The following is a 15,732-nucleotide window of genomic DNA, read 5'->3' as shown; positions in this document are numbered from 1 at the left end:
TTCACAACTAACCTTCATCCTGAAAAATGTGATACTGGTCAGTAGGTCCACAGTAGACTTGAGGTCCTGTAGCCTCTCAGGACTGCTAGCTGGGAAATTATTCTAAGAGACACAAGAGAAATACTACTTTTTAATACTACTTTATGCTTTTAATACTTAGTCGCTAATCATTCTTTATTTATCAGACTGGACTGGGAACGCCACACTAACCATTTAACATTAGTTAAGAATCATCCTTCAAATACAAGCAAGAAAACATACATACCCTGTACATAGAGAGGTCAATCCTCAGAGAGTTGTGGAGCTGGTCCAGAAGCTTGACAAATCGCTCTTTCTACAGAGAACACACAAGAAACCACCTTAAATTATTGCCACAAACACTTTAATATTGAAAATTTCACTATGTGGAGACATGGCTGGCTCAAGCACTCACCCCAAAGTTGGAGGCAGCAAAACGGTCAGAGGCAGAGACATTGTTGGTGGCCTGGGTTGTGTGAGCGTAGTACGCATTGATGTTGGCCAGTAGGGTGCTCATGACTGCAGGCACACCAGGACACATGTACTTTGATGACAAGCAGGCAAAGTGTCTAGAAACAAGAAGTCACAAAAAGTACCTAAGTACCTAAGCAAACAAGTAAAACATCAATGCCAAAATAGTGGGGACAGTTATACGTCATGGCTTGATAAATGGATTCCACTCCGTAACGCATGGCAAACTCATCGACAATTTCTTGGGGCGTCTCTTCAAAGTAAACCTTCCATGCGTCATCACCCTTGGCATCTGGTATCTTCACCACCCCGTTGTTCTGGATGTCCGTTAAATAGTGAAAAAGGTTCTGTGGAGAGAAAGATGGAGTAAATGCTAAGTACTTGCTAAGGACTGATTTGATGTACTCTAGCATGGATTATGTAGCTTGTTGATAAATGACCGTAGGTGGAAAATTAATTATAATAATAATGCATTTTATTTAACTGCGCCTTTCATAAGACCCAAGGTCACCTTAAAAGCAAGCCAAGCAGTAATAAAAAAAAGAATACAAATTAAATAACAATAAACAAATCCCATTAGTGTCACAGAATACAACAGTGTAACAGTATGCTAATAAAAAGCAGGTCATAAAAAGGCCTGGGTAAAAAGGTAAGTCTTAAGACGGGATTTGAAAGTATGTAGACTTTCACTTTTATGAATATCAAGAGGGAGAGTTCCATAGGCAAGGGCCACAAAGCTAAAAGTTCTTGGTTTTATCACTATTGATTTTTAAAAAGTTAGCCAAAAAACCCATCTTTAATTTCAGCTAAACAATTGGATAAAGAAGGTGGAAGAAAAGAGCAGTGTAAAAAGATACCATATTTCCTGAAAATGTAACCAAGAGGGAGTAAGTAGATAACGAATGGAAGCAGGCCCAAAACAGAACCCTGAGGAACACCAGTAGTAACTGTAGTAAATGAGATTGAAAAACATGATCATGATAGCATCAGACTGACCTCATGCAAGCAAGTGTACTGGACGTGGTACGGAGCTACGGTTTCCTCTCCTTTGATCTCCACACTGATGTGCATACGAATGGCTCCCGACACAGCAGACTTGTCTGTACGCTTGTCTAAAAGGAAACAAAATTAAGCTGGTAAACATTGAAATCATACAAAAGACAACTTCGAAAAAAAGAAAGTGGTGAGACAATCATAAAAATGAAAGAAAAATACATAATCACAAAAGAAAACATACGAAAAAGATCATATGAATTTTTTTGCAAAAATCACACAAAAAAATTAATCGTACAACCATCATAAAAAATCTAAATCAATCAATCAATCAATCAATCAATCAATCAATCTATCTATCTATCTATCTATCTATCTATCTATCTATCTATCTATCTATCTATCTATCTATCTATCTATCTATCTATCTATCTATCTATCTATCTATCTATCTATCTATCTATCTATCTATATCTATCTATCTATCTATCTATCTATCTGTGGGTGTGTTTTTTATTTGTTTTGTTTTTTTATGATGTTTTTTATTTATTTTTTTAAGCCAAATGACCCAGTGCTTTCTTAGAAGGGCAAAAAATGTAAAGTAGGATGTGTAGAATCAGTTAATCCAGATTTAGTTTTTTAGGTAATTAATACAACTTTTAAAGGAACAGTTCACCTAATATTTACTCATTTACTTACCATCAAGTTGTTCCAAACCTGTATAAATATCTTACTTGCACCATTGACTGCAATAGTATGAGGAAAAAAAATACTATGGAAATCAATGGGGCCCATAAACTGTTTGGTTACCAACAAACCGCAGTGTTCAGCAGAACAAATAAATTCATACAGGTTTGGAACAACTTGACGGTGAGTTAATGATGACAGAATTTTCATTTTTGGGTGCACTATCCCTTTAAGAGTCTTTCAACGATAGCATTAGGAACAATTTTATGACATTGCTTTGTTAGCAAGAAAGCGAACAAAACAAAGCAAACAAACATATTTGAGCTTAGAACAGAAATGTCAATCACTTTGATACATTGCAAAAAAAAAAAACATTGCCCATGCAGTTTCACATTAATCTTTCTATAATTTTTGGTCTAATTTCTAAAGGTTAAACAAGAGTTGAAACCATTTAATCATTAAGCACTGCAAGACAGCTTGACGTGATCGCAACATAAATGGATCACAGATATAACTACATTTATCTTATCAATGTATTTCAATATTTTCTAAGAAAAATATGGCTTGGTTACTCACCCAGGTTGTACCAGACATCCATTTCACCACTCAGAGTTCGAACCTCGATGATGGTCTGACCGAGGAAGTCGTCAGACTCACGTTTGAACTTCTGCTTTACTCTGGACTTAATATCGTCATCCTCGTCCCACACGCGCACTTTGATCCGATCGGAAGAGTTGTGACACTCACTGTTGAAACATGCTTGTATCACTGTGAGCACTGATTCTCGATAAAATGTATTTGATATAATATATTAAGCGAGATACAAAAATAGTTCACTTACAAATTGAAGCTCTCATCCCATACAGGGTTGAGGTTGCCGTAGATAGTCTTTGTTCGTTTTTTGGTTTTGCCTACTTGCACTGTAACATAAGGGTCGCTTGAGCCGGTCTTGTCCTTTGCCTGCAGGCCCTGGGCGCATAAAACTGAGCGCAGAAACAGGGTTAATACTAAGATAACCAATATGACACATAACAAACTTCTGCTGGTTGAAGTGGGGTCATTACCGGTGATGCTTATCTTGGCCGACCACTTGGACGTTCCGTCCAGGACGCTTTGCTTGACCTGCTTCATGTGCGCCACGTGTGTGGCCTTGATGACTGCAAACACGTCTTGAATCAGCTCGAATATCTCAGGCTTGTTCCGCTCACGGATCTTCATGCGGTCTTTCAGCACCATGATGATGTTCTGCGTGCGATCCTCAGCTCCATGTTTAGAGCTCTTCTCCGCCGCCCCTGCAGAAGATGGATAAGGTATTTATATAAAAATGTATTTTATATTTACACTACCGGTCAATATATTTGAAATAATCATAATGTTTTTGAGTACTTCAAAATTTAATTTATTCCTGTGATGCAAGGCAGAATTTTCAGCATAATTACTCCAGTCTTTAGTGTCACATGGTCCTTCAGAAATTATTCTTATATGCAGTATATGGTGCTCGGTTAATATAAAATATTTAAAATTGTAATTATTCCAAACTTTTTACCGGTAGTGTATATTTTAAATATATTTATATTTAAATAAATACAATATTTGAGAGTAATGAAAGAAACTCAGTAAGTAATCTTACTCTGCAGACAATCAGCATTGAGTAAATCTTGACACTTCTCGTGGCACTTGACCCCACACTCAGTGCAGCGCATGCCCTGTCGAGCGATGCCCCACAGAAGCCCCTCGCACTCGTAGCAGTAGGTGGGTGTGGTTGCCGTCCACACCTCAAAGTTGTGTGGTGTGGTACAGGAAATGGGGTATATCAAAGCCTGCAGGGTCTTCTTATAGACGTGACTCTTCTGCATGATCATTGAACAAATCAACAGGTAAATGGGAAATGGTTCTGTACTGCAACATGTGAATATCCAGGAAGAAAAAAGGGCTGGTTGACATACCAATTCTTCATTGTTAAGTGTGCTGGAGGCCATAGCAGAAGTGATGCCTGCTTTTCGAGAGTTCTGGACAAGGGACTACAAGAGAAAACAAACGTAGGGTTTAAAATAAAATTAGAAGCAAATGTGTGTATATATTTGATTGCTTTCTAATATAGGATATGAACTGAACACTGATTTTAACAGTAATTTTGTCAAACTTTGTCAAAAATATAACAATTTAAGTAAAAAAACTGTAATAAAAATTACATAGAAGCAAATATAGATATATATCAATGAATTTCAAATGTGAAAATGATTCTTCATGCACCCTCCCAACCATCATTTCACAATGTGAGGCTGATGAATCTTTACATTGTCATCCTGGAATATGGCCATGATATGTCTTGCATGGCTGTTTAAGAAATAAAAAGCTACACACTCCATCAATTAGGGTTAGAAAAACTGTGGACAAATATATAACATCCCAGAAACTATGATGATAATAGCTGCAATAATGATCCTTAAAGGGTTAGTTCACCCAAAAATGAAAATTATTTTATTAAATTCTCACCCTAATGTCGTTTGACACCCGTAAGACCGCTGTTCATCTTTGGAACACAAATGAAGATATTTTTGTTGAAATCCGATGGATTCATTGACACTAATGTCATTTCTTCTCTCAAGACCCAAAAAAGGCCCTAAGGATGTTGTTAAAAAGTCCATCTCACTACAGTGGTTCTACAATAAATACATGAAGCGACGAGAATAGTTTTTGTGTGCAAAAAAACCTAAATAACGACTTATATAGTGATGGCCGATTTCAAAACACTGCTTCGTGAAGCTTCGGAGCATTATGAATCAGTGTATCGAATCAGTGGTTCGGATCGACAAAGTCACATGATTTCAGCAGTTTGACACACGAATCATGAATCGATATGCTGATTCAGTGTTTTGAAATTGTTATTTTGTTGGTTTTTTGCGCACAAAAAGTACTCTTGTCGCTTTATAAAATGAAGGCTGAACCAATGTAGTCACAATGTAGTTTCTTTACTACCTTTGAGGTTCTTGAAAGGTTAATTAAATAGATGTCTACGGAGAGCTCTCAAATTTCAACAAAAATATCTTAAATTTGTGTTCTGAAGACGAACAAAGGTCTTACAGGTCTGGAACGACATGAGGGTGAGTAATTAATGACAGAATTTTCACAGACTTTTTGGGGTAACGCTTTAACTATGAATTTGTGATGAAAGCATCATAGTTTCCATGTCGAAATTCTTTAAAAGTATACATTCATAAACAATGAAACAGAAAACAGTTTTTATGGCTGGAATTGAAGTATTTTACCAAGGAGTGTTAAAAAAAGGTAGTACTCACCATAGCCTGCAGGAGACGAGGCATTGGAAAATAAATTATATATATTTTTTAGAAGTTTGGTATGATTGCATTTGATTACATACTTCATAAACTGCACAAGCAGGGCTGATTAAGTCATAAAACATGACAACTAGAGCTACATTCAAGTTATACTTTTTATAAAACTACTGACTCAACCACAACAATAAAGTATTTATGTAAAGAGGTCTCGAAAAGTGCTTGTGCAACAATTATGCATGAGGAAGACTGAACTATGGAAAGAGCAGACAGAAATACAAAAGAGAGGGGGGGGGGGGGGGTACTTTGTCTTTTGGATGAATTGTTTTTGACACGCGTTTTAATTCTGATCAAGTCAGCATTTTGGCTTCTGACTCGTAGAGTCAGTGTCGGTGATGGTAAGCTGGATTAAAACCGACAAACTGCGGAGCTGTTTCGTGCAGCATGGTAATTTCTCCCTCATCTTCCAGTCCGTAGCGTCAAAGAGAGCCTGGTGCCTTTGCTTGTTCTGACAGCCCTCCGGTGAAGGCTGCCAGGAACGTTCTTGGCTGAATAAGTACGGCCAGACCTACACGACAGCTGTCAGCTACTGAACTATTTTTTTTGGCTCTCGTTTCTTTGTCTAATCAATACATTACTAACTCTCCTGTCAGTCTAATAAGAAGATTTTACAGAAAGTAAAAGTAAAAAATGTAGTTAATTAACAAGCGCTAATGCAACAACTCTTGAGCATTTAATGCCAACTTAATGGGTTCAATTTATATTTTATGTTGCCTCTTTCCATGCATGAACCAACGATGCTTGCTCTCGAACTTAGGTTACAGGCATGAAACAAGGTTAGCAGGGAATGAAGTCAGCTCAGGAAGAAATATAGAGAGCAAAATTAATGGGATTGTAAAGAGACTGTAAAGAGACATGAGGCAGTCGGGAGGCTGACTGGACCGGTGGATATTCATAAGTCTACAGGGTGAATGGAGCTGAGTAATGCTCTAAAAATGTCTAACCCTGTAGCCGTGATTCAAACAGATGTGCCGTAGAGACTTCTGTGAACTACAGACCCTTGACAGACTGCTGCCCAAAATAACCATGCTGACATATATTGATGGAGCTTTTGAAGAGCTAGGAAGGTGATGTTTTGTCCACCAATGCTTTGGTTGAAACTTTGACGTATTGAAGTGGGGGAGTGTGACTCACCAGATCTCGGACGAGAGGGATGGCTTTCCTCTTGCGTAGGTCAGGCATGCTGTCTATGCTGTAGAGAGCACCTCCAGGCCTGTGGATCAAACAGGAAAATGTATTTTATTAATATATATAAATATATATATATATATATATATATATATATATATATATATATATATATATATATATATATATATATATATATATATATATATATATATATGTGTGTGTGTGTGTGTGTGTGTGTGTGTGTGTGTGTGTGTGTGCTTCGTTAATCATTTAAATTTCTTTCATTTGATTAGCAGAACAAAAGCTTGTAAGCTTTGATATATTTTGCAAAGAGAAGTCAGGATGTAGATACAGCATTTAATTGATGCAATGTAGCACCTACATTTAACATAAATAAAAATCTGATCTATAATTTCCAATTGATCTAATTTAGACAACTAATTTGAATAGGGGAGCAGGAAAAATTAAAAATATAGCTGAGTGCAGCAATTATCGGGGTTCAAGTGTTTTAAGGCCTTTAAGCATATGCGTAAAAATTGTGTTTTAATTAGCAAGCCTGTTAACATTGTGATCATAGATGGAAAAGACCATTTACAGCCAATACAGGCAAATTACCATAGGAAATATATGTTTTTTAAAGCTTTTTAACAGTTATCGAGGTTGAGCCAAAAACCTACAACTAAGCTGACCAAAGTCGTTTTTTGCAAAAAACCTCCAATATTTAATGAACAATTTTATTGACAGCGGCGGTCCTAGAGACAAAGTTGTCTCAAACGAGGAGTTCTACCATGCGGTATGAATGCTTCGGACGTGTGCGAAAAATCGCGCTGTATACAATCCTTTTCGCACATGAGAAATGCAAAGGTGCCCCCGGTGGCCGATTTCTTTTGAATTTCTTCAAAACAGCCTCTAGGGCTGACACAGCATGCAAATTTTTTAGGAAAAAGTGGGTCCTCCTAATTTTTACGTTTTGGTGGTCCTTTAAGACCATGAATCGACATTTTTAACATTTTTTTTTAAATCATTATTAACATTACTCATTAACTGGTTCCAATCGAACAAAAAACCTAGGACTAGTTCCAGCCTGTGATAATTTTTTTTCCCAAACAATCCAAAATACCTGAAAATTTCGCAAAGGAAGAGACGATCAAATCAGAATGTAAGACACTTGAGCCTACTCCTAATTAGAAGTTATGAGCGTTTTTGTACTTTTCATCGCTGTAGCTCACCATCAGGCTGATCGGGGCTAGCCTTGGTGACATTGTAGATGGTGTACTACCAGTACTACTAGCCCACAAAGTTTCAATCACTTTCAATGGAGAATGCTGATCCTAGGAAATGTAATCAATTACAATAGGGTTTCAGGGCTACAGTGCTTGAACCCCTAAAAATAGAGGTCTTTAAAAAATAGTGATAATCCTTTGGAAAAGAGCATTTTCCATAGAAATTCATAATGCTTAAGATACTTTCCAATATTTAGATGTTTATATACATTATATCTCATCTAAAGCATTATGCTTAAATTGCTCAGACGTTTAGCTGCTCTGAAAAAGAGTTGCAGTCTTCTGGTGACACTCACCCTGCTTGCAAAAAGAGTGATGCAAGTCCTGGAGTCTCACCCCGAGCCTGCAGACGACAGAGTGTGACAGAGGGATCAGTGACAGAACTCCATATCTCTCTTTTTAATTCATCCACTAAACCATATTAATGTTCTTTTCAATATCCATGCAGACCTCACAATGTAATTTCAAAGATATATTTTGTATTGCAGAAAATAACCATTGTCTGTTTTGATTGGACCCAGTAAGAGCCTGCAGTCGGCTGATCTCATTGACGTCAGCTGCAGGCCTCTCTCATAATTAGACCGGATTTGCCGGACATCTTTATCTCATCATTATTCTATCATAACTCCAAGTGTATCTCGGAGAAAGTGCGCCATAGTCAATGGACAGAAAAATGTGTTTACTCTGAACCCTCACATTACCACACCCACCTTTCAGACTGCTTGTCCAACTTCGGCAAAGCAGGGAAGAGCATGACAATCGCTATTGCAATGACAAAAAACTGAAAGAAAAAACACACAAAAACAAAAACAAATGGGGTGGAACACAAAAAGGGCCAAAGTACAAAATCTCAAAACGAAAACTTGTTTTGTAAACATACATAACAGTAATATGTAAAACAGGCAACAAAAAAGAAACATGAAATGGAGAAGACAGGAAATAAAAGGACAACAAAAGGGCAGAACTAACCAAAGACTAGCGACCCAATGTTGGCCAACAGAACCAACTGAAAAAGCATAAGCTGGCAAAATCTGATTTAAAAAGGTTACTGTATTTCTATGTACTTGGAAGCTGATCAAACAAATCTTAAATAAATTTCACAACTTCAGACCTCACATACCTCCTGCAGCTGAAGGCGAACCCTACTGAAGAGTCGTAGCCAGTTGGCTTTGGCCCTTACTGCAGGGTCAACAGGTGACTCCAACTTTGGTGGGCTGGGAAAAGATGGTGAAATTATAAGATTTAACTTGTATGCAGCAAAATGTCACGATAGACTACACCTTATCTAAGCTTTCAAGGACTTGGCACATAGAGCTTACCTCTCAGGAGAAGCTTCCTTCTCATGTTCTTCTTCAAGTGGGATCTCAGTGGCAGAAGTGGGCAAGGGCTCCTCTGTATGAGCTGCCAGCATACCTGCAGGCTTTGAGACATTCTCTGGCTCCAACTCTGAGATCCGGGGTGGGGTTGAGGTACGAGGTACCTTGGCAAAGACATCTTGTGGCTGTTGAGGGGGGGATGACTCTCGTTTAGGCTCCATGGTCTGAAACGGTGGTTGGGATTGCGGGGGCTGTTGCTGGTGCATTGAAGCCTGTTTCTCCAGGGGAGGACGGCTGTTAGGGGCCTCAGGAGCCAATGCTGGGGCAGTGCTGGTTGGGGTAGGGGTGTAGGGTGGCTCCTGCTCTTCACTGAGAGTGCCATCCAATGGATAAAGTTCTTCATCCTCTTCATACAACATTCCTTCCTCTTCCTCCTCATAGTGGTACTCCCCTTCCTCCTGCTCATAGATTTCACCATCCTCTTCCTCAAAGAGTGCAACTTCTTCACCTCCATCTTTGTTGTACTCTCCATCATCACTGTAGACGACCTGCGGCTCATCCGGGTCCCAGACAGGTGAGTCTTTACCATAGCTAACAGAGGAATGGCAGGAATGGTAGGAGTCGTTCTCATCGTAGAACTCTCCAGAACCACGGAAGCTCTCAACATCCTCTGGGCCGAACTCCTCACTGAGCTGGGAGCTGCCACGGCTCAGCTCACCCGAGGAGGCATAGCGACTACTGCCAGTGGGGCTGTGGGAGTAAAGAACTGTCAGTTATATTAAGTAATGGAAGAAAGAAGGTGGTGATTGCTTAAATAAAGGTTTAAGCGCTGTAAAAAGAGAGTAAGAGGCAGGAACAACCAACCACAGAGGAAAATGATGCTTGTCAGCTAATAGAAGTCTCTCCCTGCTGAAAACAACTAATTAAACCAGCTAAAGATGGTTTTCTGGTCTTACCTAGTCCCCCAAATGTAAGGCCAGCCCGGTAGACTAGCTCAAACCAGAGACAAGACAAGCAAACAAATTCATGGTTGGTTGAAGGGGTTTTCTTCAGCAGGAAAGGTGGTGAGAGAAAACAAGTCACAAGGCTAATTTGAGGGAGTCGAAGGAAAAAACTCACATTAACATATGGACTCAAAAGGAGCTGTTTCACAATCTCAGACCAAACACAAAAATGTTAAGATAAGATGGCAATGGGAAAGAGTTGTCATCGTCCAGGTGGAAAATAAAGAACAACACATAAAAGAAAAAAATTGAGGGTCACTGAGCTCGCAAAAATTTGGGTGCAGCATTTTCTGGTTTAGAAAGGCTATTTATCCTCACTGATGAAGTGACTGATGAGTCAATTATGTATAGAGAGATTGAGAGAATGAGAAATTGAGACACACACACACACATACACACACACACACACACACACACACACACACACACACACACACAATATTGATTATGGGATGTAAGGTTTAGCAATGCATGAAGAATCAGAAGCGAAATAGATGTGGTGTGTAATAGGCTGAGCCAAAAAAGCATCTGGGCTTCGGACTGGAGGAAATACAAGAGCCAAGGGACACAAACACAATTAGACTTACAATCAAGCTTCTGTCAAGTCTTTCGGCTAGTTAGTCATATATGCTAGTCAACTTTTCTAACTCCCTAGCACACAACCCTGTGAATTCCCAAGACAAATGTTCATTTCCTATTTTCCACACAACACATTATGGCTTTCAGTAAGGTTGGTTCGTGAGACACACAGAGGGTTATCAATGATATGTACATCCTCTGGACTGTCACAGCTAGACATGGTCCCGCCTGCTGCCCACACACAACATAGTGTCTGAAGGCTATATAATTAGCACACACTAGGCTTCGGAAATACAATGTTATTCTCTAACTCTGTCAGGCATAAAGCAGCCAAATAACAGACTTCACAAAATTGCACCAAATTCCGATTACACGGTACAAAAGACACAAGAAAAAGCTTGTGAGGTGTAAGGGTCAGTTACCTAATAACACGAGACAGGCCATTAACAGGTACACAGCAATCATGATAGAGGACATATACAAATAGGTATAGATAAAATATATCAATAGACTATGTATGTAAAAAAAGGATTGGTGCGCATGCATGGCAAGCATAGCGAGGACCACAGGACCAGACAAGTCCAATTCCACGACATCATCACAGCGGGACGGAATCACAGGCTGGAGCAGGAAGAAGAGCAGGAGGAGGAGGTGGAAGAAGGTGGAGGTGTAGGAGCTACGGAGACCCACCTATCAGAGAGCGAGTGCCTACTGTCTAAGGAGTACTGGCGGCTGGTCCGCCTGCTCGAGCCAGAAGCCGAATCGAGATCGCTGCGGCCGTTGGTGGCGGAGTCTAAACTATCATAGCGTCTGGTGGGAGGGAAGGGGATGGGGGAGGCAGGAAGAGGAGGAGCATGAGAAATGTCTTTTTTATTTGTTTTTCATCTCACCTCGTCAGGTCACATTGGAAGGAAAATGACCCAACTTAAAGCATTGGTTAACCAAGCTGCTAAGAGACTAATATAAAAAGCATCACTTTGGGATCAGGATCTGTCTATTAATAAGACTTTATAAAGGATTCAAGAGGCTTTGAAAGAGGCCCTGTCCCAAAAGACGCACTTGATGTTGATATGCAGTCTCGTGGCCTTCTCTCATGCACATCTGTGAAGTCTGTGAGAGAGCTAGGAGGCCCATTTGTTGTTATAGTTTTCCAAAGGCTGCTCATAAGCTACTTTTGGTGAAGACTTCTTAGGGGACTATTACCCATCAGTCTGAATGGTAACTTGACTTGGAGAAGGACCACGAAAGATTAAGGTGCCATTTGGGACAGGGCCAGAGTCTTATAGAAAGTCTCAAAGTCTCCAGCATGCAATGCAAGAATGTCGGGATTAGCACTTTTGTAAGACAAAATGTACAGGAAATAAAAGCTCGTTTTGAAGTGAACTGGACCAAAACGAGCAATTGGGGAAATGTTGCATTCAAATCACACCAGTGTGACTCCAAACCCATGAAGTGTATACAATGACTGCTCATCCAATCCTTGTATACAGTCATCAATGCATAGGAATGCATAAGAACAGAGGAAAGTTGTACAGAGACAGTGAATGCTATTACCAACGGATAGATGCTAAAGTGACTAGTTATTAGCAACAATACTGCACCCAAGAATTTGGACAATTTACCTAATGGCTCTCTGGTTATCATAGTCATAGTCGTGTATGTCGCTGTAGCGGGAGCCTTGGTGCATATTTCGGATGGGGTATTGGTGCATGGATGCGTTGGGCTGAGAAGTGGTGTAGAACGGAGGTGGGATGCTGTTGCTGGTTTCACTGCGATAATCACTGTCTCGATCATCCACAGCACTGTCTGGGTCATCGTCTGAGGAAAGTGTAAATTGTGTGGGTTAATCCTTAAATCTGATTGTTTAATAGGAATGTTCCTATTAAACATGGTCCTGAAGTCACCACCAAGCTGCATGTTTCACTTACTTTGTTGGTCCCCCCATAGACTCCAGTTACCTATGAGGAAAGACAAAAATTATAAGAAGCCTAAGAAATCTGTGATAAAAATACATCTTTGTGGTCCACATGCCCATGTTTGACCATCAATAAGCAGTGTGAAATTACCAGGTGTGGAATGGTTGTCAATTTGGATGTCAACAGTGTGGGTGTGACCTTGCCTATGCACGCTAAGTGCTAATGGCTAATAACTTTGATTTGAAGTAATAAAAAATGCCCTGTTGGCAAGCCAAAGCTGCTATAACAAGCCACTCCTCCTTAAACCATCCAGGCTTCAGATATTGCTGAATACTGTCCAGGAAATCTGCACCATGATGATAAGCCATCCATAAAGTGCACAGAGATGAAGCGGTCTCATATTGGACCTGCTGGTGGGGTGATTGGTCTTCTAATGAGGTTCTGTACACATTAACCTGCCAAGGGGCCATGTAATGTATAGTGTGTGTGAGTTGCGCTTGAAAGCTCACAGCACTGAGTTGATGGCACTGGAAGTGGTCTCTCATGCTCCTCCTGGTATGTGTACTGCAAAATGACCAAACATAAATTACTGGCAAGCTAGTTTAAACAGATAAAAGTATTTTTTTATTAGATCAGTAATTCAAAAAAAAAAAAAATGCTGTTCGGGCTTAGGCATTTCTCTGACAGACTCAAATTAATGCATGTTCTGCCCTTGGTCTCTGGGGAGGACTATAAACACAACAAGGCTGGAGTTGAATGAGGAGACTCACATCTTGGTCCCTCATGGCATTGAGCTGCTCCAATTTCTTGGCCCAGTATCGAGCTTCCTCCTCCGGTATATCTGGAAGTATGAAAACCATAAGTTAGCAACAAAACTTAGGACAAGCAAAAATACAATATTGGAGGAAGTAATAAACAGCAAGGATACCTAATGGGAGTTCGAATCGCGTATCCAAAAGCACTCGATGAAAGGTGGGATCTTTGGTGCCGCAGATCTCATTTTCAGCCATAATTACCTGGGAGTCTAAAGTCAACCATTGTCCTGGACCTTCCTACAACACAAAAGTACAAAAGAAATAGTGGTATATCTGCCATCAGAGACAAAACTGTCTGTGCATTTGGTTGGATCAACTACCGAGGTACCTGCTCGGGTTTGTGCCTGTAAAAGGCTAGTGACCAATCACTGTTATTTCCTTAAACAAGCCATTTATTCCCAGATTTATCCAGGGACACTGTCCTTTTATGCCGAAAATGCAGAAACAAATTGAACTTTTCATTAAAAAACTGGTACGAAATTCTAACAAATATTAACACACAGAGTCATACAGGGAATAGTTTCTGCAGCATGTTTGAAATGAGAGCCAATTCCAGGCATCGGCTTTAGATCTCCACATACAGATCTACAGAAGATGAGAAAAGCTGCAAGCTGTTGGGGGCCCGGCCGGCCATCTGGGCTGTACCTCGTTCGACTGTCGAATGCTGCGCAAAGGAATCCACAATGTGCCAACCATGGTGTCCCAGATCAGTCCTTTGTTCCATACCTCCACGGTCAGGCCCAGATCCAGCCTGTTAATCTCACTAGAAGATGGAGTGAAGAAAGATGGACAGAGAAATTCATATATGGTATGACTATATGGACACGACACTCCGTTAGGAAGGTTTCATATAGCTTCAGTTAATAATAAAAACACATTAAAAAGAAATAGACCTAAGGCAAAAGTTGCTTAGATAAAATCCACAAAAAGCACATTTTTGAAATACTGTGGAGAAACTGCATGACTCTGTAATTTCATTTAGATTAGACATGCTGAAAAACCAGACCCCAGAGAATAGCAAAGGACAAAAAAAGATACATTTTAACAGGAAAAAGAAACAGAAAATAAGCAAGAAAAACCAAAGTGGGTGTAGACAACAATGCCATCTGTGCCTTGGGCATCTGCAGCGACGCTCCAAGTGAAGCTCTACAGGACTACACTCATTAAAGTAGCATCAAATCCTAATAGTACCCTCAACTTTGACTTAAAATCCAAAATCCCTCTCACAGACCATGGGGTCTAATTTTGGGGACAGTGGTGCTACCACGTAGGGCTGTACTAGAATAATCGAATATTCGAATATTCGTTCGGTGAGGTGGCATTCGATTTTCAGTTTTGAGATTCGAATATTCGTTGTTTTTTTTTCCAACACGTGACTTCCGTAGCGGACTCATTCTCACTCATGCTTGAAATAATAATAATAAATAAAAAATAACACCGCAACATGTTTTCAATAAAAGCATTGCGCATTTTAAAGATTTAAATTAACAAAAAGTCAGAATAAGACAAAATAAATCCCTTATATAGAATAAAACTAATTGTAATAGATTTTACATTTTGTGTCATTTTAAAAACAATTCATTCATTCTTATTCAACTGTTTATAAGCATGCTACCGTGTTCTTTATTTATTACAGTTTGTTGAAATCACTGTGTGGTACTAATTTAATTTCTGTTTTGGGATGCATTTGTTTTAAAGAAAGGTTCGTTATTAATACCTTATAAAGTTCTTGCTCTCAACAGACTTTGTGTTTTGTATAACTTGTGCACTGTCCGTTTTCGGAGCATAAACCTGCCCGTGTAATGCGTACCGGAAACTGTTCTATTTAAAAGATTATTAAATGTTTATTAATATTTAAAGAATGTGTGCCACCTGATCATATTGCACAAAATGCAACACTGCACTCCACTGGGTCTGCCGCAACATATTTACGATGCCAAAGAGTGAAACGTGAAGTCGTGAAAGATGATACAAATGCAAACCGACACTATTATTATATATTTAGCCCCACCCACCGAAGCTTCGAATATTCGATATTGATTGCCACCTAAGCTTCGAAGCTCAAAAAATGGCATTCGAAACAGCCCTACTACCACGTTAAACATTGCATACCGTGAGCTGAATTGGATCTGGCTTATAAATTACTCAAGATGAGATTGGCAA

At 39.5% G+C, this 15,732-nt stretch overlaps 1 protein-coding gene across 1 annotated transcript in view; it reads right to left on the bottom strand.

Moving 5' to 3' along the window:
* The window catches only part of unc13a (unc-13 homolog A (C. elegans)), a 46,410-nt gene that overhangs the window by 21,894 nt on the left and 8,784 nt on the right, over nt 1-15,732 (bottom strand). Inside the window, exons 4-24 of the mRNA XM_067415935.1 lie at nt 14,215-14,332; nt 13,683-13,806; nt 13,525-13,595; nt 13,264-13,318; nt 12,767-12,796; nt 12,461-12,656; nt 11,529-11,648; nt 9,259-10,005; nt 9,060-9,153; nt 8,236-8,282; nt 6,660-6,738; nt 4,116-4,190; nt 3,800-4,019; nt 3,234-3,461; nt 3,011-3,152; nt 2,746-2,915; nt 1,486-1,601; nt 673-836; nt 434-587; nt 266-334; nt 13-102 (exon numbers count right to left, since the gene is read on the bottom strand). Of these exons, the coding sequence (XP_067272036.1) occupies nt 13-102; nt 266-334; nt 434-587; nt 673-836; nt 1,486-1,601; nt 2,746-2,915; nt 3,011-3,152; nt 3,234-3,461; nt 3,800-4,019; nt 4,116-4,190; nt 6,660-6,738; nt 8,236-8,282; nt 9,060-9,153; nt 9,259-10,005; nt 11,529-11,648; nt 12,461-12,656; nt 12,767-12,796; nt 13,264-13,318; nt 13,525-13,595; nt 13,683-13,806; nt 14,215-14,332 (3,109 nt within the window). The remainder of the gene's footprint in view (nt 1-12; nt 103-265; nt 335-433; nt 588-672; nt 837-1,485; nt 1,602-2,745; nt 2,916-3,010; nt 3,153-3,233; nt 3,462-3,799; nt 4,020-4,115; nt 4,191-6,659; nt 6,739-8,235; nt 8,283-9,059; nt 9,154-9,258; nt 10,006-11,528; nt 11,649-12,460; nt 12,657-12,766; nt 12,797-13,263; nt 13,319-13,524; nt 13,596-13,682; nt 13,807-14,214; nt 14,333-15,732) is intronic.

The sequence above is a fragment of the Pseudorasbora parva genome, chromosome 14, assembly GCF_024679245.1.
Source record: "Pseudorasbora parva isolate DD20220531a chromosome 14, ASM2467924v1, whole genome shotgun sequence".
Classification (NCBI taxonomy): domain Eukaryota; kingdom Metazoa; phylum Chordata; class Actinopteri; order Cypriniformes; family Gobionidae; genus Pseudorasbora; species Pseudorasbora parva.
This window is presented reverse-complemented; position numbering and strand designations above follow the sequence as displayed.